General features: G+C 34.6%; 1 protein-coding gene across 4 annotated transcripts in view; it reads left to right on the top strand.

Annotated features, from left to right (window-relative positions):
• GABRG2 (gamma-aminobutyric acid type A receptor subunit gamma2) overlaps nucleotides 1-27,786 on the top strand; it is a 101,171-nt gene that overhangs the window by 8,313 nt on the left and 65,072 nt on the right. For 3 of the 4 annotated variants that reach the window (XM_073890292.1, XM_025866626.2, XM_025866625.2), the window contains exons 2-5: nucleotides 19,038-19,189; nucleotides 20,683-20,750; nucleotides 23,200-23,420; nucleotides 26,473-26,555. In XM_073890292.1, coding sequence (XP_073746393.1) covers nucleotides 19,038-19,189; nucleotides 20,683-20,750; nucleotides 23,200-23,420; nucleotides 26,473-26,555 — 524 coding nt within the window. The remainder of the gene's footprint in view (nucleotides 1-19,037; nucleotides 19,190-20,682; nucleotides 20,751-23,199; nucleotides 23,421-26,472; nucleotides 26,556-27,786) is intronic. The other variant, XM_073890288.1, reaches the window with a different exon arrangement.

The raw sequence follows: 27,786 nt of genomic DNA, 5'->3' as shown, positions 1-27,786 counted from the left end.
GCTCAGGTCATGATCCCAGGGTTCTGGGATCGAGCTCCGCATAGGGCTCCCGGCTCAGCGGGAAGCCTGTTTCTCCCTCTCCCTCTCCCCCTGCTCGTGTTCCCTCTCTCTCTCCTGCTGTGTCTCTCTCTGTCAAATAAATAAAATCTTAAAAAAAAAAAGGAAGAAAGAAAACCCTTTTTATCTTCCCAACAGTATCTCACTCTACGTTCTGTATATATAGCTGCTAACAAAAACAAAAAAGCAAACAGGTCCTACAGTATAGTGTGGTCCTTAAAGAGTGTAAGCTATGGAGCCACACTTGACCAGAATTTAAATTTCTATCCCTACCATTACTTGCTGGCCCTCAGTTACTTTCATATAGCCTTAGTCTCTTCATATAAAAACAAGGAAGATAATAATTCTTCATAAGTTTGAGTACTAATTGATATGATACATGGTAAGGGCTTGACACATGTTAGCGTCCCTTATATGTTGTCATTGTTTTTGTTACTACTACAGGGTCATTATTTCCTGGGGATATTCCTAGAAGCAGAAGTATCTTCTCCACCTCTGTTAAATCGAAATTTTGGGAGAGTGCAGAATTCTTAACAAGAATTCTCTAATTCTTCAGTCTCCTACCTTAAGTTGTGTAAGATAAAAAAAAATATGGGAAAGGTCCCTAAGTTTGTAGAATGCCTATACCAGTCATTCATTTTAGATCATTGTTGTAAACTTAATATTTCTAACATATGTAGATTAGATCCCAGTATAATAAGAAAATAAATGCTGACACATGGAACTTCTTGAAGTTTCCCTAATGATATGCAAAATAAGGATCTTTTTCCAGAGATAGTATGAAACCACTGTCTTTGAGTTTCTGAGCAAAATTACTCAACCTATTATTCAGAGCAAACCCATGTTGTTACTGTTGATGGCAATATCAATATTAGATTTGAAATGGAAGCAATGGGTCGAATCTGGAGAGTAATGAGGAAGAAGACAATCCAAGCTGATATTTTGCTATTCAGGGTCATGACTAACTTCATTTTTCTTTGTGCCTAATAGGTCTGATCATAGAATTAAACTCAAAATTATCTGTCACCTAGGTTACTAAATCAGTCACCTAAAGTACTTTCTGATGCCAGTTTTGCTGTCTTATTAATTTACTACACAGCAGAGAGATATTTCTCCTATCAAATATTTTCTTAAATATACAGCTGAGATGTAATAAACTGTTCCGAATTTAGGTGTACAGTTATATGAAATTTTTTCAAATGTATGCGTTAGTATAATCACTGCTTCTATATACTATGCATACACACACACACACACACACACACACACACGCGTTTTCAGTGTATATAGATTCGGTCACATCTGCGGTTTTCTTATGTTCCTTTTCAATTAACTACCTCTCTACTCTCCCTTTCCTCCCTTCTCCTGATAGTCTTGCTTGTGATTTTTCTCACAACAGACTATTTTTTTTCTATTCTAGAACTTTATATTGATGAAACCAACAGTTTGTGTCTAGTTTCTTTTGCTAAACATAATGTTTTTGACACATAATAATGTTGCATATATCATGAGTTCCTTTTTATTTTTAGGAATCCCATGGTATGAATTACAACATGTTTACCCATTCTCCTCTTGATGTATACAATTTGAGGCAGTTTGGACAAAGCTGACATGAACATTACTGTACAAGTGTTTCTTTGGACCCTTTCTCATTTTTCTTGGTGGAATTGCTGGGACATAGAATTTATTTTTATATTATAAGCAATTATCAGAACAGTTTTCTAATGTGTGACAGTTCAAGTTGCTGCAAATCCTTACAACTTAAGGTATTATCTGCCTTTGTATTAGTTATCTATTTCTATATAAGCAGTTATTCAAAACATTAAAAATAACAACAACAAAACCCCAAAACCAACCCCCCGCAAAGGCAAGCCATGTCTTACCTCACAAGGCTCCTGAGAATCAGGAATCCAGAAGTGACTTAGCTGGATGATTCTGGTTTAGGACCTCTCATGAGGCTGTAATCAATTTGTTGAACAGGGTTCCAGTTCTCTGAAGGTGCTAGATAAGCCATTCTCAAGCTCACTACTATATTGGCAGGACTTTCCATTTCCTTCACTGGTCTCTCCATAGTTTTGGAGAGGTGGAGTGAAAAGAAAGAGATCTAAAGAGAGGGAGAGACAGAGAGCATTCGAGATAGAAGCCACAAACTTTTGTAATAAAATCTTATAATTATGTACCATCACTAATGCCATGTGGCATTAGTAACACAGAACAATCCTGATACATAGTGGGAAAGGTATAGGTGATTGTGTGAGTACCAGAAAGATAGGATCACTGGGGACACTGCAGAAACTGGTAACTAAAGTCTTTTGGATTTAAACCATTACAGTGGGAGTAAAATTGTACCTATTCAGGTTTTTGGTGTTTTTGTTTGGTTGTTTTTTTCTGAGAGAGAGAGAGTGCTCTTGCATGCAAACAGGTTGTGGGGGGGGGCAGAGTGAGAGGGAGAGAGAATCTTAAGCAGCCTCCATGTCTAGCGCATAGCCAATGTGGGGCTCGATCTCACAACCCTGAGATCATGACCTGAGCTGAAATCAAGAGTGGGACGTTTAACCAACTGAACCACCCAGGTGCCCCTCAGGTTTTTTTGTTTTGATTGATTTTATTATTGATTTGTAGGAGTACTTTATGATTTATATAAAAACCCTTTATCAGATGTAGGAAATTTTTTTCCTGTCTTTGGGTTTATTATTTACTATTTTTTTAAAAGATTTATTTATTTACTTGGGGGGAGGGGCAGAAGGAGAGGGAGAGAATCTCAGACTCCCCACTAAGTAACAGAGCCTGACATGGGGCTAGAGATCATGACCTGAGCTGAAATCAAGAGTCACACTCAACTGACTGAGCCACCCAGGTACCCTTACTCTTTACTAATTTATTTAGGTAAGCAAAATGTTTAATTTTAAAGTACAATTTGTCATTGTTTCCATTATGGTTAGTGTTTTTTCTGTCCTAGGATATTTGCCTCCTCCAAATTTGCAAAAATATTTTCATATTTTATCTAAAAGCTTTGTATTTACAGTTTTTTCTTTTAGCTCTAATATCCTTCTCAATGTTTTATTATTTTCATTTAATATGTTAGAGAATTAGATTTATTACCCCCTACATTTATCCAATTGCTTCAGCCCCATTTTTTGAGGAGATTTTCTTTTATTATTGCTATTTCTTTGAACTTTGTCAAAATGTTAGTAACATATATGTCTAGGTCTATTTCTGAAATCTGTATTCCATTCCATTGATCTACTAGATTATTTGTATGTCAGTACTATGTGACTTTGATCATTGTAGCCTTATAGTAAATCTTGAAACCAGGCAATGAATATGAAACACAACCTAGGTGTTCTTCTTTTGTAGGACCTGATTTGTTTATTTTGCATCTTTTAATATCCTTACATATTTTTAGTAAATTTGTCAACTTCTACAAAAACAAACAAAACAAAAATGTCCTGTGTCTCTATTGAAATGGTATTGAACATATAGATCAAATTAGAAATTATTGACATTTTGACAATGTTAAGTCTTCCAATCCATGGACATGGTTTATCTTTCCATATGTTTAGCTTGTCTTAAATTTTTCTATTTTGTCCAATTTCAGTGTAGGCACTTTGTACATGTTTCTTAAGTTTATTAAGTAATTTGTGTCTTATTTCAAATTATATACTTTTAAATTGTTTACCAAATGTTTATTACTATTATATAGAAAAACTATTTTGTATATTGATTTTATATCCTGTGGTGTTTGTTCTAGAACTTATTCTGGTAATTCTAATAGATCCCTTATGATTTTTTATATACAATATTATTATCTGCAAATAAATGTAGTTTTACCTAAGAATGACTTCTTACAATACAAATATGGTTGTTTTATTGCCAGATTAAATATTTGCAATAACTCACCTTCTACCATAAAATCCAATTATTTTAACTAGACTTGTAGGTAATATACCATATATTTGTTATGCAAAATGGAGATATTTTTGTAGTGAAAGAGGGCATAATTATTAATAATTGTGTCAGGATCACAGGTGCCAATTGGAACTTTCCCAGGCAAACTGGGTATTTGATTATCCAATATGGTCCTTCATGATCTGATCCCTGACAACCTCTCCAGTGTCAGCTCCTGATCCTTCATTGGACCCAACTCAACTGTCACACTGTATTTTGTTAGATTCTTTCAAATGCTGGTTTCATTTTCCTACCTCCTTTAGAGGTACTACTTTCAGAGCTTCTTACCTCTCTTCCATTTTCTTTTGAAAATTTTCAAATTCTTTTGAAATTCTTTAATACAGAATTTTCATCAGAGAGATGTTTTAGGATTGAGAGATATTTTTATTATAAATCTTTTTTATTTCATGACTAAAAAGGAGCAGTCATAGTGAATGGTATTTAACTAAGCTAATTATTATATTTGAAAGCATAAAAAATATTCAGTAATAAAACCCTACTGAAAGGGAAAAATAAAACAAAACTTCCCAGTCACACCACGTCACCTCACCAAAATCTTTTATATATAAAATAAACAGCAAATAAATTCATCTCAGTGCCACAAAACCAGGGCTATGTTGGCCATCAAATACTCCTTGAAACATGTGATTTTTCAAGTACCCTTGTGGTCAACAGGCCATTAGCAGTGTTTCCAAGGTCCATAATGGGAGCTCCTTTTTGTAGATCTGTTACCATTTCCATACGCAGCTCAATTTCTCTGATGAATGAGTATATCAAAGTGAACTTCTTAGAGAAGCACATAAGGAGGGAGAGATTTTCTCATTAATCTTATTCTCTTGGACTTCAGACTCCATGTAATCTCCTAAGCAGATGCTTAGTAAATGTTTAAGTATCAATGAAGTTTATCAGAAAAATGCACATAAAGCAGAAGTTTGGATATAGTGGTTACATACTCTCATTTAGGTGATCTGAATAGTGCCTTTCTTAATTCTTATTTATTTTAGGAATCGTGTTTTGTTTAGTTCCTAGCCATTCTGTTCCTGGCACTATGCTGGATGCTGTAAAGCACTGGATGAGGCAAACCTAGTCGTTGCTCTTGTGGAAGTATTTTCTAGAATAAAGATGTGCTTTTAAAAGCAAAACACTATACTATATTATATATTATAATCATATTTTTATAAATTTACTTATAGACAGTGTTCTATTTTTTATTGATTTGTTTCACTTATCACCTCTGATTTAAGGGAATTGTGTAACTAGATATACATTTCATAATCAATCATTTTTTAAATTCATAGATCCGTGTGATTCTGTCCATTTTTTCCTTGAAATAGGCTAACGTGGGATGTCATTTGACTCTTGAGCTTTAAGGTGCTGTGTTAAATGTGGAATGAAAATAAATGCAAAGTGGACAAACTTCTTCCTCCTGTCTCCTGCCTTCCTGCCATAATTAAATATTTGTTGCATTCCTAACACTTGTTTGGCACTATGGGGGTTGGAGATAAAACAGTGAGAAAAACTTCTATCTTCTTAATCCTCTTAGAGCTTGCAGTCTAAGGACAAATAGTAAACAAACTTCAAATAGAGGTAAAAGTTGAAGAAATAAAAGTGTGGTGTGATGGAGAGAAGAAAAGAGTTACTTTAGGTAGAAAGGTCAGGAGAGGCCTTTCTGACTAATGGGTAAGAAGCTGAGGTTATATGAATATTAAAAAAATTCAGCCATGAAAAGATTCAAGGGAAGACTGTTCTCATCATAGGTAATGGCAGGTGCAGGGGCCCTGAATGGAGTAAGAACCTGGTGTGATTTAGGAACTAAAAAAAGGCCCAGATGGTTGGAGAGTGACCAAGGATCAAAAGTCAGGATATAGGATTTGGGAGGCAGAAAGCTGCTTCCTGTGACATGGTCTTGCAGCCTTAGTGAAGAATTTGAATTGTATTCCAGATAAGGGGTTTGTGTCAGGAGAAATGCCTCATATAATATCAGTTTTTTTCTTAAGACATGTGCCTCTATGATTTGGGGAATTGTGAGGGTTACAATTTACCTGCCAATTCTCAATTGCTTACAATTAACTAAATTTTTTTACTTTAAGCTTCCTTAGAGTTATACATAGTATTGTTCTACATTTTGCTATAAAATCTTAGTGGGATCAAGAGCCATTCTGCTATTATTTCAATTATTTGAAGCGTAATTATTTTATGGCATTATTATGAAATTATTGCACATATTTAACTAATGTGTTTAAACAGATATGTTTTTATAAAGATAAGTACTTTATATCTAAGAAATGGCAAAGATAGTCTCTTACTTACAAATTAATATGCTTTAGGAGCAGTTATTTGGATGACTGAGTTTTAGATTTTAAGGGATTCTCAGAGAACATTAACAAAAGTATATTTATTTCCTATCCATAAAATATGTTGTTGAACTTAATCTGTGAACAACAAAGCCATGAAAGGTAATATTCCATCTAAAAGGCTGAAAGAGATCCAAACATCTATGTAGCAATTTAAAAGGAAACCACAATACCATTTCAGTAATAAAATTCCTTTCTCCCCAGGAGAGTCTTATTTATTTGTTTACTTATTTATTTATTTATATTTATTTTTTTTTAAAGATTTCATTCATTTGACAGAGCATGAGCTCATAAGCAGGTGGAAGGGCCAGAGGGAGAGGGTGAAGTAGACTCTCTGTCCAGCAGGGAGCCCGATGCGGGGCTCGATCCCAGGACCATGAGATCATGACCTGAGCCAAAGGCAGATGCTCAACAACTGAGCCACCCAGGCACCCTCCCCCCCACGAGGAGATTTTTAAATTTTTAGACTCAATTACCTCATACTTTAATATCACGAAATTTCACAAAAATTTTATATCAAAGAATATTTTCAAAAGTTCAGTGATTTAAGTTTACAGCATAATAGCTTTTTGTTTTATTTTTAACGTAGAACAAAATTGACATTTATTGGTAGGCAGTTGTACGAATTTTAACACATAAATTCTTGTAATTCAATATCCTTTTTTTTTTAAAGATTTTATTTATTTATTTGACAGAGAGACAGTGAGAGAGGGAACACAAACAGGGGGAGTGGGAGAGGGAGAAGCAGGCTTCCCGATGAGCAGGGAGCCCAATGCAGGCTCGATCCCAGGACCCTGGGATCATGACCTGAGCTGAAGACAGACGCTTAATGACTGAGCCACCAGGTGCCCTGTAATTCAGTATCTTTAATCAGGATACTGAATTGTTCTATCACACCTCACCCCCCACACCCAAAAAACTCCCTCCTAGCACCCCTTTGTAGTCACACCTTTCCCCCTCCCTTAACTTCTGGCAATAACTGGTCTGTTATCATCAGTGTAGTTCTTTTCTTTTCAAGAATATTTAAGTAGAATTGTCTACTTCATTCAGTATAGTGACTTTGAGATTCATCCAAGTTATTGAGATGTCAGTAAGCACACAAAAAGAGGTTGAAAGTTATTAGCCCTAAATGTAAATGTACATTATGATACCAGTATACATTTATCAGAATGGGTAAAATAAAAAATACTGGCAAGATTAAGTGTTAGTAAGGATGAGGTGGAGCAACTGGAACTCTCCATTGCTAGTAGGAATAAAAATAGGGAAAAACTTAGCAATTCTGTATAAAGTTAAACATATTCCTGCATATATACTACTTAGCAATCTCCTATTTGCATCAGAGAATTAAATAGCTTCTGGAATAATAACTTTTAAAGATTTTATTTATTTATTTGACAGGGAGAGGGAGCACAAGCAGGGGGAGTGGGAGAGGGAGAAGAAGGCCTCCTGCTGAGCAGGGAGCCCAGTACGGGACTTGATCCCAGGACCCTGGGATCATGACCTAAGCCAAAGGCAGATGCTTAGCGACTGAGCCACCCAGAGCCCCTGGAATAATAACTTTTAAAAAATGATTATCTAGATTTTTTTTTCTAGAATGCTTACACAAAATGACCATATTAAGTTTTTCCAGACAAATGGAAGTTTCTTTTATTTTGACTGAGTTTGTACTCTTGATTGAATTAGTCAGGACCTTTTCATTGGTAGTGGTATCATTGAAATGGTAATCAGTAATGTGATCTGTTTTGACACCAGTGGTAATTAGGTACCTGAGGATACTGGAAAGGATGGAAAGAAAACTGATAGGGAACTTGTAGGAAGAAGCATGGATTCTGTGGAGCCTCTTTTTGCAATTTGTGCATTAGATTTGCAGTCTCTTGAAAAAAGTAATAACACATTACCTAGAAAAGGCAGTAAGGGACCTTGTTATTCCATTAAGTCACTCTCTACATGATATGAATTCCTTGTCATTTAAAGCTTTTAAACTTATTGCATTGTACAGGATCTATGTTTGTAAATATATAAATGATACAAACTAGCCTTTTTCTATTAAAATTTTAATTTGCCTATGAACCAGCATGATGATTTAAAATGCACTTAAACTGGGGTGAAGTTAGGGTGATTTCAAAGTCCACTGGGACTTTTTTTAAGATTTTATTTATTTGACAGCGTGCATACAAGCAGGAGGAGTGACAGGCAGAGAGAGAGGGAGAAGCAGGCTCCCCTCAGAGCAAGGAGCCACATGTGGAGCTGGATCCCAGGAGCCTGGGATCATGACCTGAGCTGAAGGCCGATGCTTAACTGACTGAGCCCCCCAGGCGCCCCCCCTTTTTTTTAACATTCTTCCAGGATTCTAAGCACAAAAATAATTTTGGACTCTCTAAAATATATCCATAGAGTACTTATTCATGCTCATTTTCAATATAGAATTTTTTTTGTTAACATCTACCATATTTTCATAAGCAAAACGTACTGAGGATAGTGTTTAATTCATAGAAGATGCCTTTGAATAAAAATGAATAAACACAAATTTCTGTGATTTGAAGTATTTATAATTCCTAGTTATATAAATTTATATTATATTGAGATAAAAATGGACTATTTATATAACCGGGGTAGGGAAACTGAGGAGGAAGAAAGCTGAAAGATGAGATAAGACTTGATTAACTTTTTAAAGTGATTAATAAAACCTTGATTTTGAGAACATGTTTTAGGCAGGAAGAGCCAAATAATGAAAATGTTAAGAGTAGTCTAGTAATAGACATGACCACAGAGACAGATTTTAAATTTGTGTTGACTTGAACTTAAAGACTGGTGCAATTTTAGAAAATATAGAAGAGGAAATAAATTTCCTAGAATCGTGGTCATGTGGGTAAAATTCCACATAGAAGTGAAAATTCAATCAGCCACCTGAATAAATTAGCTCTATGTTTCCAAACATTTGAATATAAAGACAAAATTGAAATATTTCATTTTCTGCTCTCACAGAACAGACTCCAATGAATTTTTAATGTATTTTGAATATATATGAATAAACATCTGAATATATGCAGCTGTTGCATGCAATAGAATCAGCCTTCACTTTTGTACACTGCTTTTCAGTGACCCTTAAACTATCCTAAACCTGGAACAGTTTAACCTTTGGGAGAAAGTACACAAAGTTTCTCCTATTCACATGTGTGGCCTCCCTGCAAATATGAGAACAATTTTGCATGTTTATATGTGTGACTTTTTATTTTGCTAGAAGAGGGATCAAAAGTTGGGTCAGTTCTTCAAAATGTTTTATGTTCTAGAGAAAACTATCCTTCTTACTACAGAAATTGAGATTTCATAATAAATGCAGAGGCACATTTATAGAAATAACTAACATCAAGTTGGAGGTACTACAGACAGAGATTAGTCATGGTCTACCATGTGACAATGTTTTTATTATTGTCTTGCATTGTTCAGTGTTTCTTGCTTCTAGCTGTTTAGGTGTTTGTTTCCTCAAATAATTGAAAGGTGTTTTGATATCAGCATGGAACTTTCTACTTCTTTCCATCTACAACTGCGCTTTGCACAAAAGAATCTCAGATAATTAACTGAAGGACCAAGAATTCTAAAGCTATAAGGCATTGTTTCCCAAATCTGGCCACCTTCGTGGTTTTTGCCACATCTAAGTGACACCTGATCATTTATTTACTTAATATTTTTCATAAAACCAGTATCTTTTTAAAGTAATTATTTTATTTAATACATTTAATAATAAAAGTAATAAAATCTGGAAAATAGGTTTTACTTTTCATAATACAAGCCACCTGCAAAGTAAATACAATGAAACCAGTGCAACGTTATCACATCTTAATTATATATTATTTTCTATTGGAAGTGCTGAGCTTGATGTTCTCCTTAGAAAGTAGATTAGCAAGTTGAAGAATGTGGTTAAGGACAAATTATAAATAAACTGAGACACTGTCCTTAGTATAATTGAGTGTATTGAAAGAAAATTAAAACAGGAGAAATTTTCAAATTATGTGCTTCGAAGTCTTAATGCTATTCCTATGTGACACTTAAATCTGTCTTGGTTATCAGGGACAGATGTCCTAAGTTCCGGGAACCGCTGATATGGGACAATTTTAATAGGACATAAATTTTGAGGATGATGCTATTTTGAACGTCCAGTGTACAATGAAACACTAGTAAGTGACATTTGACTTGGTTGAGAGTAATAACCAAAGTGGTACTTATTTTAGGAAAAAGCTCTATCACACTCTCTTGCACTAGCTCTTACTTCTGGCAGCACCTTAGAATTAGCTGAATACCAATGTCTTGGTCCCATCCTAGATCAATTAATTGAGTATCTTAAGAGGCAGGTCTTCAGCACTGGTATTTTTTTTAAAGCTCTCTAGGTAGTTATAACATGCAGTCAGGGTAAGAACGACTGGTCTATATAATGTATTGAACATTCAGTATATGCTGAACATTGTGCATTCCTAGTGAATGATAATCAAGTAGATAAAGGAAGAAATACAAATATTTCCTTCTGAGAATATTTCTTGACAGTAAATAAATTACAACCTTCTCTGACATTAGCTTATAGTTTACATATTTCTGTGGTTAAAGTTAGTCTTGGATTTTCATAGAACATAGCAACTCAATGCAAACTCCATGTGTATTTCTGGAATGAGGGAGAGCAGCCGCCCAAATTGTATTGGCCTAGTCTATCATTGTGTTATTGCAGTCCAATAATAATACAAGTGCAGTGGCTAAGTTCTGCTACATCATAGAAAAAAAATTGTTGCCTGAGACCAACATAGTTATGGCCCCACTTCCTTTGAAAAAATTCCACATCGGTATATAAGGTGCAAGATGAGTTGTTTCAGTTTCCCAAGATCATTCAGGTTTTGAAGCTATAGCTTCTACTCTGTGGCAAAGTGTACACAAACAAGAAACCGAATATTATTTTTATCACTTATTAAAAGATCACATAAAAGTACCTTATATATAAAGGGATAAATTAGGATTTGTCAGTTTAATAATCATCATTATAAATATCATTATTTATACCCTTGTATCTATTGACATTTGGATGTCAAGAATTCTTGTATCCATTGACATTTCTTATCACAATTTAGCATCAACACTTTTATTTCTATTCTATCAAACAGCTATAGACAGTTGGTTTCTGGGGCTAACCTTGGTTTTATTTTCTTTTTAACTCTCAAAAATATCTTCAGTGCATGTTACCTGAGTTTTTACACACAAGGCATTATAGCATTCAATGAAGAAGGTGATGGCAATCATGTGATGGCATGTTATGTAGGCCACTCATTTTAATATTAGCTATAATTGTTACATATGTACATTTTTAAAGAGAGTGAATCTACATTTCCTTGTAGATTTTCACAAACAAATTTTTAAAAATAACTCATACTCTCATTGATTCATCCAGTATTTTGGAAAGTATTCATTGCGTGTCTTGTTATGTGCCAGGCACTTTGGCAAATTTTCAGAAAATGACACTGTTGGAGACAGAAACGTTTCTTGCTCTTAGGAACCTAATGTTCTACTTTTAACTCTCACACCTAAGCCTCATTTTTTAAATGCTTTGTTGTTGTTGTTGTGAAGTAAAATGTAGAAAAGTACGAAAGACCTAAATATGGTTCAGTGAGTCATCACTAAATCCATATAACCCCCAACCATAACTGGAAATAAAATACTGCTAGCACCCTAGTAAACATCCTCCCTTATTTCCTCATTTTCTTCTTCTTTCTCTTACCCCAAAGAAACCATTGTCCTGACTTTCAGCTATATAGTTGAATTTTGCCTTTTATTAAATTTTATATAAACAGAAACATTGTGTGTGTGTGTGTGTGTGTGTGTGTGGCATCTTTTGCTCAATTTTTTTTTCGATTCATGTTGCTGAATTTAGCAATAGTTCACCAACTTGTATTGTTGTATGGTATTTTATTATGTGAATATACCATCTTTTATTAATCTATTGTACTGGATTATGTTCACATCTGTTTGGGTTATGTTTTGTTTTATGTTCATATCTATTACTAATAATGCAACTAAACATTCTTAATCAAGTCTTAGAGTGGACATATGCATGTGTTTCTTTTTGAAATAAATCTAGAGATGGACTTTTTCGGATATGAAATAGGGATTATCATTAGCAGATAATGACAAAATGTTTTCATTTCAGCAGTGAATGAGTCCTATTTGCTCCACATTCTCCCAATTTTATTTAAGAATGGTTAAAACAAACAACACAAGTATGGTGAGGTGGCTAACCAAGGAAAATGGACTTCAGGGATAATCCTAGACCTCACATTGATGGCTTTTCCTGTATACACCCCTTGACCCCAACGAGCGTGGTGATTGTCTTTTCCACATTTCCCCTCCTTGCTTTATTAATTATCCCAATTTTCACTGGGTGTATGTGAAATCCTCATGCTTTTTGTGAAGCTGTTTCTATCTTGGATACTAATGGCAGGATAGATAATTAGACCAAAATAATTAACATAATCTCCTCTAGTCATAGATTTCAGTTTCATATGTATGAATTCATACATATTCTAGCGATGCACAGAATTAGACTCTCTGAGGACTTTATGAAGGAACTTCTAGAAGAGTATATCTCTTTTCATAGATGTAAATAAGGAGGCATGGAGGTGTAAGGAGTTGTTGTTAGCATCTCTTGACTGCATAGTCAAGCCATCTTTGGGTTGAAGCTGACACTGTGGACGATAGAAGGGTGAACTAGAAAGAATCTGAGTTTTCAAATACCATAGTTGTGAAGCTATCTAGAGCACTGTGAAGCTGATCCTACATTAGGCTTTATGAGTATATATGTCAGTGCCCACCAATTTGGTTTGAATGTTCTGATACTTGCAATGAAATTTATCTTAGGTAATAAAACCCCACTTATTTGATATAGGACACCGGTGATTGCTAATAAAATAAACAATTTGCATTTACACATTGGATATATGTCTCATAATTGACTCAGTCAAATAAACATACTTATCAATAGCTGTTAACCTAATATTAAAAAAATTGAACTTGGTAAGAGCTAAGGAAGTCATTATAAGTAGGACAATTCACGATCAGAATTGAGGCTTGGGGATTTATTTCCTTGGTGTACCACTCCTCTTTTTGTAAATTCACATTCATGTGTACACACACAAGCAGAAGCACCTTTCCCAACAGGTTCTACATAGGTTCCTTACATGTCCTTACTGAGAGGTATAGAATCCCATAGGCCACGAAAGACCCTATGTGAAAGACTAATTGGTACCCCAGTGTTCTTGTTCACAGAATACTGCAGTGTCCCTAGAGAGCTCTCAGTTTTCCTGGACAATACAGAGTGGAGCCCCCTCATCCCATGATCAGATCAGATTATGAGTTCCCTGTGTCCTTTGAGACATATACTCACCTTTCATACCTGCTCAAACACTTTTTACCAAAATCTACTTTTTGCAGTGGCTGAAAGACATCCTTTAAAATGAACTGGTTGATATGTATGCCTTGCCCTGCAGTGTACATTGCTCTCCAAGCCAAGAAAGAGTGTGAGACAGTTTATCACATGTGTGAAGTTAAATTGTGAGCTCTGCTTTTATTCCTCAGTATGGGGAGATCAAATTATTGGTACCTGTAACAGCAAGCTTACGAAATTTGAATGTTATTAACTTTGTGTGAAGGTGCCATACTTTTACTGAGCTCAGGCATAAACTAATTTATTGTCCTAAAGGAAAATGAGCTTGAGCAACCATTTATTTTGGATTATCTTATTTTTTGATGAATGTACAGTAGCAGATTACTTGGACCCAATTTTTCTTTTTCAAAGCCTTGCAGCATAATTGTTAAACATTTTGGTTTTGGCAAACTGAAGTGACTGTTGGTAAATATCATTGTTTTTCTTCATTGGCAAAATGGGGATAATTATAGGAATATCAGTGTTTTAAGGATTAAGTGGGAGAATGTAGGTGAAGTCCTTAAAGTTATTCCTAGGACATAGTGAATATTGAAAAGTAGCTATCATTGGTATTATTATTTACCTTAGGAAAACTTGTTAACAAGAACATTTATTCTTTCCACAAATCTTAATTAAACATGTACTCATGGAACTTGTAGTCTAGTAATGGAGACATAGAATAAACATCAATACATAGACATTGTTAACAAATGCTATGAAGGGACTGGCTAGAGCATATGAAGGGTGGGGTGGGTGACAAAGTTAGATAATAAGGGATGACCTCTCTGTGAAGGTGATGTTTGTGTTGAAAAGTAAGAAGGAATAAGCCAAGCCAAATATTGTTTTGGGAGGTGAAGAGAAAAGATTGTAGGCAGGAAGGACAATACATGCAGTTAGACTGGAGTTTGGCCAAATTTTGGGAACTTAACAAACTTGGGTAACATAACGAGGTAAGAAACAACACATTCTTCTCTTACTGATGCTTTTGGAGTATGAGGATTCTCACTGGATTCTATGGTCTGAAGAAAATGTGGGGTAGAAGGATATCTCTGAAAATGATAAAAGGAAGGAATAGAGATTAGGTTATATAAGCAGTGGAGATTCCCAGTAGAGGTAATATTAACAAAACAGAAAATCCAATGCATAGGAATTTTTAATAGAAAAGATCCAAAAGGTTTCATTTTGCTGACCTATATATCTTGAGAGATTTATTTTGACATATAAAATACCCTGCATATAACTCATTGCACCTATAAAATAAAACTAAAACTTGTACCAACAAAATATTACTGAAACTATGAAAGAATGAAACACTAATTATTTAAAAATAGTTTAAACATAAAATAAGTGATTTTTTATTTTTTTATTCTACTTACCTATGTCAGAGAAAGAAAAAATATATATTGTCTTTATGATGCCAAATACCAATGGATTTTAAGATACCTGAATGAAAAGACAAATGTTTTTATATCTCACCCAAATGTTTGCTGTTATATTACCCTGGGATGGTAAAGTGACTAGATTACCCACCCCCCGCCACAAAACTTAGATCTTTATTGAATTTGTGGGAATCTGAAATACATTGATTAAAATTTAAAATTCCATAAACTGCATGATTAATATTCAGTGTCAAACATACAATATATGTACCAAAATTCAAGTATTTAGATTCTTCTATATAATTTAGAACAACCTCTCACTGAGCATCTATCAAATATTTTTGTTTTTCTAAGCCATTTTTTAAAATCAGCTTTTGTTTCTGATTATAAACATGAGCTTATTACATGTTTGTAATAATTCATAAATTCAAATCATGCATAAAACTGGAAACATGAAAATAAAAATCTAATTTACAACATGGAGACTCAGAAGATTTAAAGTAGGAACCTGGTAATATGTATCTTTAAAGATGCCCCCCCCAAAAAAACTCTGTGACTGAGATTCTCAAATGTTAATATGCATATGAATCACTTGAAGATTTGTTAAAGATTATGATTCAGGTGTCTCAGGTGGGGCCCAAGGTCCTGCTTTTCTAGCAATATTCTAGCAGTGCTCATGCTGCTGATCCAAGGGTCCCAGGGAGATGGCTTTCTATATTTCTTAAAAAGCTTTCAAAGATGAAAACTTTACAACCTTTTCTGGCACTGTTTTTGACAAATTTTCCACTCAGACTATGAAAAATGTTTTTCATTATGGTAAGCTAATTTAAGATGAATTTCAATTTTAGTTCTCTCTCTTTATAAGATTACTACTTGTAAAGGCTGTTACATTCGGATAGGTGGCTTTAGCTAGAAGTTCAACTTTATGTTTGTGCTCAGTGCACTCAACTATCAAGTCCGTTTTCTTGAATCATTATCAATCTGTTTCTGCCCAGGCCTTCTTATGGGGTTGACAATGCCACAGAATGCCTTGTCTAATGATCAGACTTCATTATTCCTAGACAGCCTACCTATACAAATCAGGAGGTCTTGACTCCAAGGAATTCTAGAGAAACAGCCAATGTTGAGACTTCTCAGAGTCTCTTTTTTCTTTTTTTTAAGACAAATCTGGAGGGTGCCTGGGTGGCTCAGTCGGTTAAGTGTCTGCCTTTGGCTCAGGTCATGATCCCGGGGTCCTGGGATTGAGTCCTGCATCAGGCTCCTTGCTCTGCAGGGAGCCTGCTTCTCCCTCTCCTCCCCACTTGTGCTCTCTCTCACTATCTCTGTCTCTTTCTCTCAGATAAATAAATAAAATCTAAAAAAAAAAAAGAAATCAGGAAACAATCCCAGATTATGCATCAGCCCCATTAATTTAGACCTCAGCTGGGAAAACTCTAGAGAATAAAAACTTAATTTATTTATAATATAGGGGTTCATTATTTTTCTTCCTGGAAAACAACTGTTTTTAGTTTTTCTCAGCACATATTAGATAAAAGCCTGAAAGCAGCATCTACGGATTCAGGTTTTAGTTACATGGTTGGAGCTGTTGTTATAAATCTAGCAGTGGTCACTTTATAACAATAATTATAACAGACCTATTTTCAGGGCTATGTGTCAGACACTGTGCAAAGCACTTAATAACCATTATCTTAACCTTACACAAAAATAAGCTATGAATACTAGCATTAACTCTATTTTAAAGATGAAAACTTTGTGAAGTTTAGCAAGGTTAAATAATTGCCCCAGGTCATAAAATAGTAAGTGATAGAGGTAAAACACGATGAATCCAGAAAGCAAACCCAGTATTTTCTAACTCCAAAGTACATACTCTTAATTTCTCAACTCTTTTTTTTTTTTTTAATCTCTCTCTGGCTAAGTAGGCAACCTCAATTATGACAAAATCTATCACTGATACTTTTAAATGAAATAATCCATTTGTTTATTGTTTTGGCATCTAAAAGGTGATGATTCTAAAAGATTTATTGATGCAATTCTGGAAAGTAGTATTCCTCCTAAGCAAGTATCCCTTGTATTTTCACTTAATGTATTTTTCCTCCTAGTCTGCCAGATGATGGTAGTAACAGTAATACAGCACCGTTATGCTTGGATTATTTACTTGTTAGTATGAGGAGTTGCTATAAGCGAGTGAACCAAATGATTTAATATCTATTCCCTTCCCTTGAAGAAACTTCAATAAGGTGCATTTGTCTGAGGGAGAGAGAGAAAGAGAGACACAGAGAGAGAGAGACTCAGAGAGAGGGAGGGAAAGATTTTTTTTTTAAACACTTTTGCATGAACAAATTAAATGGTGGTAAAATTCCATAATGATGGTATCCAATGGGCCAACCACATTCTTTTCTGAGTTATTGGAGGGACTTGAAAATCTCTTGGTCAGAGAGCTGTTTTTTCTTCTTAAACTAGTGAGATTTAGGTCATAGAATGAAAACTCTATTAGGGAGTGTTTAGCAATGCTCTAGAGAAATGGTGAATTGAGGCCCAAGAAGAATTTCCCTAGCTGAGACCTGGCCTTTGCCGACAGCAGAGCCTTTCTCTTTGAGAGTTCCTTGAAGTTTTGTCCGGCCCATCATACCCTGAATGGGAGGTTTATGAAATTTAAATGTTGTTTAAAGTCGTTCTGCTAATTGAAGTGCCAGACGTATGACTGGCTCTGTGAGGTTTGATGCAGATGTGTGGCTCAGTTTTTATAATGGTTCCTCTTTATAAAGCTTTAAAGGAATAAAAGAGGAGATTACTTGCTTACTAAATTGATCCATGCCACTGATTACTCTTAAAACTCAATCTCCCATGCTCATTCTCAAACCAGATTAATCATGCAATCAGCTTTCTTCTACCATATGGAGTCATCTATTTATCTATACATGCACACATACACATACATATCTTTTATATATGTAAAATGAATGAGTATGATTCCAATATCTTTCCAAAGTCAGCCTTAACTTCTGGCCCTAATTGTGGAAGTTTCCTGACAGGTTTGGGCATGGAAAACTGAATCACAGGATATTATGTAGTTTTTAGATCACTCAAAGTAGGCAGTTTCAATTACACAATTATAGTATATTAACTATTAGCATGAGTTTCTGGATTAGGAAATTTTGCTCTAAGAAAGAGTGGTTTCAAGTCTGCAGCTACGTTTTTCTTCATAGTACCAGGTTCTTAACAATCGAAGATAAATGAACCGCCCTTGCTTTCAGTGCAAGTGAGGGGAAAAAAATACACATACACACACCCTGGGGGAAGAAAAAGCAGCAAGACAAAGTTCTCCTTAGTAGTTCAATTGAGAGGGGAAAGGCTTGTCTGGCGGTTTGTGGGAGTGAATCTAATTATCAGTCTCTTACTTTCATTAAGAGGTTGAAGCAAGTTAACTTCTTAGGGGAGGAAGAAGTAGACATTATGTCTGAATTCTGAGACTACATTATCATCATTTAAGCATCATTTTCACAAAAATAGTTTTTTCTTAATAAGTCCTTTGTGAGGTTGGGCAGGTGGACAGGAAGAATATCAACTATGAGAAAGGCAAAAATCACTTGTAAAATATGGTATACTTATAGATGGGAAGACAGAGCATTCTGGAAAACTGGAGAGTACACTTTAATAAATTTGAATCTACATCTGTGTGGTTTAATTAGCTAGATGGAGCCTCAGTGAAAAATTTCACTGTCATCCACTGTAATACATTCCTGTAATCCTAGTTCATTTCTCCTTTCTCCCCAGTGGACTGTGAGTGAGAAGTCCTCTTGGGTATAGTCTATATGTTTCCTGACCAATATTTTTGTTTCTTAGCCTCACAAGCCAAAAATCTGATGATGACTATGAAGATTATGCTTCTAACAAAACATGGGTCTTGACTCCAAAAGTTCCTGAAGGTGATGTCACTGTCATCTTAAATAATCTCCTGGAAGGATATGACAATAAACTTCGGCCTGATATAGGAGGTATGTTAAAGTAATTTGTGATATTGTAGAGATAGAAATGAACGTGCCTACCACACTAGAAGAAAACATGAGTATGTTTCAATAACCAGAAAGACTTAAATGATCATTATATGCTGTAAAAATAAAGAACGTATAAGTAGCATTCAGGCATAGGGGTCAGAGGGGCCTTGATAAATGCAAGATGAGGAAAGAGCATCGATAATCTTTAAATGAGGCATGAGAGCTGGAAATTCAAATTCTCCTAGATATCTTAGACAAAGGTTATAGAAGGAATATGACAACTTCTTTATGAAGTAACATCAAAAACAAACAAGTAAATATGGTAAAGAAAGGATATATTAGTTACCTACTGCTGTGTCACAAACCGTTGCAAATCTCAGTGACATATAAAAAGCATTTATTTAGCACTTTGCCAGGGGCAGTCTAATCTAAATTAAGCCAGATTGGAGCTGCTCATTTAAGGAAGCTGTATTCTCATCCTACTCCTGGGACCAGGAGACTAGCTAGGATTATCCTTCTCATGAAAATAACAAAGAGCAAGACAGAAAGGAGAGGCTCAAACATAAGGTTTAATGCTTGGGATTAGAATTAGTGTACTCATTTGTCCATGTAGTATTAGCCAACACAAGTTAGATGGTCAAGCCTGAAGTTCAGAGGCAGTGAAGTAGCCTCATTGGAGTGAAAGCAGAGGCATAGATGCAGGGACTAGTGAAGAATTCAGTCCAACACAGAAAATTATGACATGGCACTTTCAGGGAGAGTGGATGAAGATGAGAAAAATGTACTTGTTGAATTGAAGCACAGAATGATAATACGAATCCTTGTTCATTAAATCTTAAATGAAAATGGAGCACATCCATTTGGTCATGAATGTAATACTACATGATTTTTAATATCAGTCCTCTTTGACTAATAGGTGTGTACTGGGGTTCCATATGGTTTCCTCATATTATTTGATGAGTCACACAATTGAGTAAGTCATTGGGGAAGATTGATTTTGTGTTGGCTGAGGTGTATGAGGATAAAGTGGTCATGAAAGGAATCAACAGAGGGCAATTCATAATATTTGTTGCTCTTCATGTCTATTTCATGTTTCTAAAGCATATTTTTTCTAGATCACTAAGTAGTTATTTTTTCTACATGGGTCAAGTCAGGTTACCATGCCCAAATAGATTCCAGGGCTTAAAGATATATCTGAGATATCTGAGAGAAGGCTGAAGAAAATCTGAGCAGTGTTTTCTTATTTGTTTATTGTAATACACAATTTTAAAGGATAATCAGTTTCAAACTCTAAATGCTTAGTTACTGCATTTACATGCTTAAAAGGAGATTTTTTTGGAACATAGTTATTTAAATGTAGTGAATTAGTTACTGACACCAAATTGTGAATAAATCACTTCTAATGTAGCAAAATAAATGTATTTCTAGAATAACACTAAAATATTAAAATGTTGTGCTTCACCACATGCACATATCTATCATTTTCTTTACAGTGAAACCGACATTAATTCACACAGACATGTACGTGAATAGCATCGGTCCCGTGAATGCTATCAATATGGTAAGTTTCTAATAGTCTGTCTATTTTGTTAACATATTAGAGAGGAGATGTGGCATCATAAAAATAGCAAAGAATATGCTGACAAAAAAATTCATAAGGGAGAGACAATATTTCAGATTCTTTTTTCTCTATTGTAATATAAAGATAATTATTTTTTATAATTTGTTATGAGAACTAAGTGTGATCATATGTATATAAACTACTTTTTGTAAAAATGATATACTTTTAAAATTCAACAATCATTGCTTACTTGGTAAGTATAGCTTACTAGAAAATAAAATACAGTAGTCCATAATTTTTAGAATTTGATGGTATGGAGAAGGCATAGTTTGTTTCAAACTGGAATTATTTATCAGAAGAAATAGTGGATTAGATGTAACAATAAATATAGCTTTGTTCTGTCTGAATCTGAAAATAAGAAACTAGATTGGAGTCTAGAATAAAGTAGAACATACTATAACATAACATAACATTAACAAACATAACATAGTCATAGTATAATTTTGAAATAGTGTTTACCAAGTAGCAGTAAAGACGCTCTGTTGAGTCAGGGAGATGAGAAACTCTTAAGTGTTCTCATTCGGGGTGATAAAAAAAAGTCTACCACCACCTGCATACACCATGCAAGTAAACCATTAAAGAAATACCAACACAGGTCCTCCTTATAACTAAAATTTTCAGTATATTTAGCATTCTAATGCAAATTATAAATATTTAAGAAAAAGCTATATGGATAGTTTATTTAATTAGAACTTTTAATTTCAGGAATATTAGTTCCCAGAACTGCTATCCCAGGACCACATTTTATGAAATGCTGGTTCAATGAACCTTAAAGCTTTTATTTTTGTGTGTATGTGTATTTTTTTTTTCTTCTTGCCAAAATGTAGATCAGAAGCTATTTAATTACTTTACCTACTGGCACATCACTAACTAGTTGACAAAGAATTTCGTAAAATAAGTTCCCTTCTTACTGTTCGTAGACTACAAATATGGAACTAAGTGGTGAACAAAGTGATAAGGCTTACGCTAGTGGAAATATAGTTAGTTACAATAAGATAACACAGCAGGGAGGTGCAAAGAAATAGCACAGAACAATGCAAATGAGGCAAAGGAAGAAGATTCTGGTCTGATCCTGACAGGCTGTGTTTTGAAGGTGTAATGTATGTAATATGGATGATTCTCATTGCCCAGCTCTCATATTCTAAGTACACTGAATTTTTTCTTCAATTTTCTCATTTATGGACATCATTAAAATCAAGTTATACAATGTTAAATAATATCTAAATATGACAAACCAGAACTTGAATGTTCTGTCTCCAGGTCTGTGGTCTGAATTCACATGACACTTTACTTCTCTTTGATTGAAGTCAATCACTTGCCACTTTAGTGATATATATTTGAGGGTAATCATTATAAAGTCATTGCTCATCACAGCACTTTGTGAATGTGCTTTGTGATGTGGTTAGTAGTAAAGACTATTTTTTAATTGATTCATTTCCTCTTATTTGGAGAAAAGGACAACTATATAGTAACAAATTTTGAGAAGTTACCTTACATTTGGTGTTTGCTATCTGCCAAACACGACACAAACTACTTGATGTGCATTCCCCTTTTCCATCTTCACACTACCTAACAAAACAGGTGTTTTGTTTTTTTTAATATTTTATTTATTTGTCAGAGGGTGAGAGAGAGAGAACTCAAGCAGGGGGAGCAGCAGACAGAGGGAGAAGCAGACTCTCTGCTGAGCAGGGAGCCCGATGCAGGACCCGATTCAAGGACCCTGGGATCATGACCTGAGTCAAAAGCAGTTGGTTAACTAACTGAGCCACCCACACATCCCAACAAGACAGGTTCTTAAAGATCCCAATTTTATTATGAGGCAACTGAGCTCCAGAGCTCCAGTTTAAGATTGTTTTGAATAGTATGGACTTCCTACACTCTTTAGCAGCGAATTCTGAACCTGAGTGATTGTTTTCCTGGAGATACATGTGGCAATGTCTGGAGATATTTTTACCTGTCACAATATGCAGGGGCTTGGGGGTGGTGGTGTGGTGTTTGTGTTACTGGCATCTAGTGGGTAGAGGCTAAGAATGCTACTAAGCATTCTGAAGTACACAACACAGCCCCCACAACAAAGAATGAGCTGGCCCAAATTAACATGAGAAACTGATCTAGAGACACAGAATGCAAATGATTATATCACAACTATGATCTTTTGCTGGAATTCATCTAAACAGGTCTATTTTTTCATAAAAATATCAATTTGTCTAGAAAAGATGGGTGTGTCTCCTTAGCAAAGCTTTTGCTTTCTTTTGAATTATTCAAAACTAAAGTAGCTTTGCTTTGTATTGGCAGTGAGAATACAAATGATAAATATAAACAAATGGTCTACAATACAATTCTGTGTTAAAAATGTTCTATTTCACCTTTTTTTTTAAAAAAATTACAGGAATATACAATTGACATATTTTTTGCCCAGACATGGTATGACAGACGTCTGAAATTTAACAGCACCATTAAAGTCCTCCGATTGAATAGCAACATGGTAGGGAAAATCTGGATTCCAGACACTTTCTTCAGAAACTCCAAAAAGGCTGATGCACACTGGATAACCACCCCTAATAGGATGCTGAGAATTTGGAATGATGGTCGAGTGCTCTACACCTTAAGGTATGCTTCTGAAAAAGGAAAGGAGTAATCTCTGGGAATAAAACAAAGATCAACTACACACTCTTAAAACAAGAGGCATGAAAAAAATTTCAAACCTACATCAGGGTGGGCATGTGTGATCAAAATAATATGTGATAGTACAAAATTTGCTTTTCTTTCTCTTATCAACGAGCTTTTCAAATCATAGGTAGAATTTTATTTTCTGTGACTGATGTGAGAACTCTGTTTTCTTTCAGGGACATGAAATTTCCCTTGCCTTTATAAGGTTACCTGATTTTTGCACCAGTCTTGGCTTTTGCCTATGTGTTCTGCTACTTTAAAATAAGGAAACGAAAACACAGACAGTTATCCTTGGGACCACTAGTTGTTATGCTTGGAAATGTCTCTGTTTCCAAGGAAACCATTGCTAAAGGAGAAATTTTGGTGTGGAGGTCTCCTGGTACCTCCTTGTCTTTTAGCTGCACAATAGCAAGTACAATGAGTTCTATCTCCTAGCACCCACTCTGCTCTATACTGATAGGCTATTTGACTTAATTTACTGGCTAATTTGGAAATAGACTTCTTTAGGGATAATTTGAAGAAGATATCTTTTATTTTCTGAATTTAAATGATAAGTAACAGTTGAGAGATTTTCTACTTAAATTACTGTATGCCATTATCTTAGCGCTTAATACCTACATGCATTTAAAATATTTTGATGTTGAGGTTTTTCATGGGTGAGAGTATATTATTAAACAACATAATAGATTAGTACATAGACTTAAGAACCAGACAAATCTGGCTTTGGTTCTTAGACCTATATCTTACTATCTGTATGAATTAGGGCAACTCTTCAGAATTTGTATGTAGAGGACTTAGGGGCAGCTATCTTGTTGCAGGGGTCTTGGTGCCAGAAGATGTATCTCAAAGTTTTATTAGTAAGTTTGATGTTTTTACTTGGTTACATCTTTATTTAAAGAAATTAGGTAGGAATTGATGGAGATTATTGGAAAAGAGGTACCCACCACCCCCATGGTTCATGCCCCCATCCAAGACAAGTCTGAGCAAACTCTTTTCATTTCTTTAATTTCTATAAAAAATAAAATAAAATAGAGATAATGATTCTTATAGTATTAAATGGGCCAATATGTAAAATGCTTCACATGCAGCCTGATATATAGTAAGCACAACAGATATTGAAATTATTTATATATATTTTCAGTAAAAATTATGGATAATATGATTCTTCTAGATCTTAGGACCCTGGAACTTCTAGCTTCAAAATGATTCCTTTTAAAAACTCTTGTGGCATGTACTTTATTCCTTATATAACACTTGGCATGCAAAATAAAATACTTTAAATGGCTCCAAAACCTATATCAGAGTTATGTCAGTAACTAGGAAAATTGGCCATAATTACAAAAGAAATTCATGACATATAGTTTGTATTCTTCATGGGTTTCATTAAATGTGAGAGATAAAGTAATGACTGAAATTAGAATCTAGTGGAAATGAAAGTTTGATAAATCAGAGTCAGTCTTGCTTTTGAAATATTGTCACTCACACTATCCCAAGTCCCTTGATTGTTCTCATAACTACACTCATTTTTTCATTTCTATTAATTTGTAGAATCTCTATACAATATTTAATTATGGAAACCACCTCAAAAATGCCACTCATGAGATTCAAAGTTTGAATGAGTTGTGAACTACAGAGAGAGATGATTTTATTCTTGTTGCTAATCTATAATAAGTAACGAAATTTGTGTGTGCAGAGATAACATATATGTATCTGTCTTTGCAATCTCTAAATTATTTTCAATTTAATAATTCCAGTTTAATTTGAAAATAATAAAATATCAAATTTAATTGTCATTTCACTTATGAATGAAACTAACCTTTTCTTTGGAAGAGCATGTAATTATTGAGTGACAATGATTAAAACCTTTGGCTTTGGAGACAAATAGTCTTGGGCTCAAATCTCAACTGTGCTGCTAGCTTTGTGACTTTGGACAAGTTCAAGTACAATAAAGCCATAATAACACTTACTAAATTAGAGAACAATTTGCCATACCCAGTGCCACATAGATTATTAAAGGCTCAATATTATTATTTATGTTTAAGATCAGTAACCGTCCTATTATACCATAGAAAAATGAAATCTCTCCAATTAAAAATTATGCTGAATTGTAAAATCTTTTAAAATAAATAAATGTTTATAATTTTTTTCCTTCAAGATTAATACCTGTAAGATATATAGCTAACAAATAAGAAATCTTAAAAATCATCAGCCCATCACCATTACAATTTTAGAGTATAGTTCTACTTCTCCAAAGATGGTCAAAACATCTGGAACTCCATTAAATTTTTTCCCTCCTAGAGTCCCAGCCCATACTGAGATCCAGAAATCTGTATCTTTAATAAGCACCCAGATGCAAACTAATTGAGATTCACTGGCAAACATTTTTCTAATGTCTGTGTATGTGTATTTAACATTTCTTGTTTACCATTAAATATTCTTCTACTCTATAACATCCTATTTATGGCTTCACAGTGTTCCATTATCAGAATGCATAATACTCCATTGTGAAATATAAGTATTTTAAAAGTCACATATAGTAATTTAAATCTAACAGCTAACAAGTATTAAAAACAGAAGGTTCTGCTTTAATTAGCAGATAAGAGCTGAGAATTTATCAGCATTCATTTACATGCAAACAGCAAATGAGCTTAAGTTCTTAAAATTGTTGTTAAATATACTCACCAAACAATCTCATGTGTGCAATTAATTTGCCAAAAAAAATTATCTGATCATAAATTTTGGAAAAAATGGAGTTGCTGTCAATGAAATCCTATTGATTGGTCTGTGAAAATGGTCTACATTAAGTCTTGAGTAATTTTCTCCTGGACTTGGCGGGTTTCTTCAGGGAGAATCACCTTGTATTATCGATAATAATATGAGATGTATTCTCAAGCAACAAAGATGAAGAATAGTCATTAAAAATTGTACTAATGTATATTCTTAAAATTATGTCTAAATGATTTCTATTTAGGTTTCATATCTTTCTATTTAGGTTGACAATTGATGCAGAGTGCCAGTTGCAGTTACACAATTTTCCGATGGACGAACATTCCTGCCCCTTGGAGTTCTCCAGCTGTAAGTAATCTCATTCTGTATTATGTATTCTGTATCCTCTCTCACCAACAGTTTTCTAATTGCAATGCCAACTAATTGGGAGACTCCTAGAGAATGCAGAATCAAGCAATTTTGTTGACTTTGAAAATTTTGACAGTTACTTTCATCATCATACCAGTTTATTCCTATTAGAGTGATACCTGCAAAAAGGATCTATTTTATCAGAAATTACAAGTAGGCTTCACTGGTGTATAAAATTTTAATATATTTGCAGTGGCTGCCTGAAGACATTTTTCAAGGATTATAAAACCAGGCCTGGCCACAAAGGAAAGGTATAATGGTGGATTTTACATCCTTATTCCCTGCCCCTATCCCTCCCTGTTCCTCCCACCACCCACCACCACCACCCCCCGCCCCCGCCACTGCCCCCATAGGTGCAGGAGAAGAGAGTAGCAAAATATTTGCTACTTATTTTCTCCCTTACACATCAGGAGATACATAGATTCAACAGTGTCATTTGCTTATTTCAATTTCAGTAATACCTGTTAAAGATAGCAAAATTGAAATTTACCTTCTCCATCTGGAGTTCAAGCAATATCTAGAACTAGTTATTTACCAGTGAGTAAAAGACTAATTTTTTGGTGTCTTATGGGTCTAGTTCAAATCCCTACTCCATCACTGTGGTCTTGAACAAATTACTAAATCTTCCAGTGAGTCCACATTCTTAGGTGCCCAATAGAGATTATGAGACCTGCCTCACCACAATATTGTTTTGTTGATGTAATATATGTAAAATGCTTGGTATGCTACCTCACACACATTAAGATTCACTAAAAAGCTCTATTAATTTTATTGATTGTTATTATTATCAGATAATAGACTATATACCAAGATGATCCATGATGATTCTGAAACAAATTAAGCTTTAGTAACCTTTGTAGATATTTCCTCCCTGAACCAAAACCAAGCTTCAGTTTCCCGCAGATGTTTGCCTGAGTTTTTGTTCAACACTCGTTTAGGTTTCTCATCTCTTCCTTATTTTTGGTCTGCCAACTAGGCATGCTAGGCAGAATGAAAAACTGATTATGAGTTTTTTTTTTTAAAAGATTTTATTTATTTGACAGAGAGAGACACAGCGAGAGAGGGAACACAAGCAGGGGGAGTGGGAGAGGGAGAAGTAGGCTTCCCGCCGAGCAGGGAGCCCGATGCGGGGCTCAATCCCAGGACTCTGAGATCATGACCTGAGCCGAAG

This window comes from Callorhinus ursinus, unplaced genomic scaffold (assembly GCF_003265705.2).
Source record: "Callorhinus ursinus isolate GAN/ISIS: 27379988/994484 unplaced genomic scaffold, GSC_fseal_2.0 scaffold3, whole genome shotgun sequence".
Lineage (NCBI taxonomy): Eukaryota > Metazoa > Chordata > Mammalia > Carnivora > Otariidae > Callorhinus > Callorhinus ursinus.
This window is presented reverse-complemented; position numbering and strand designations above follow the sequence as displayed.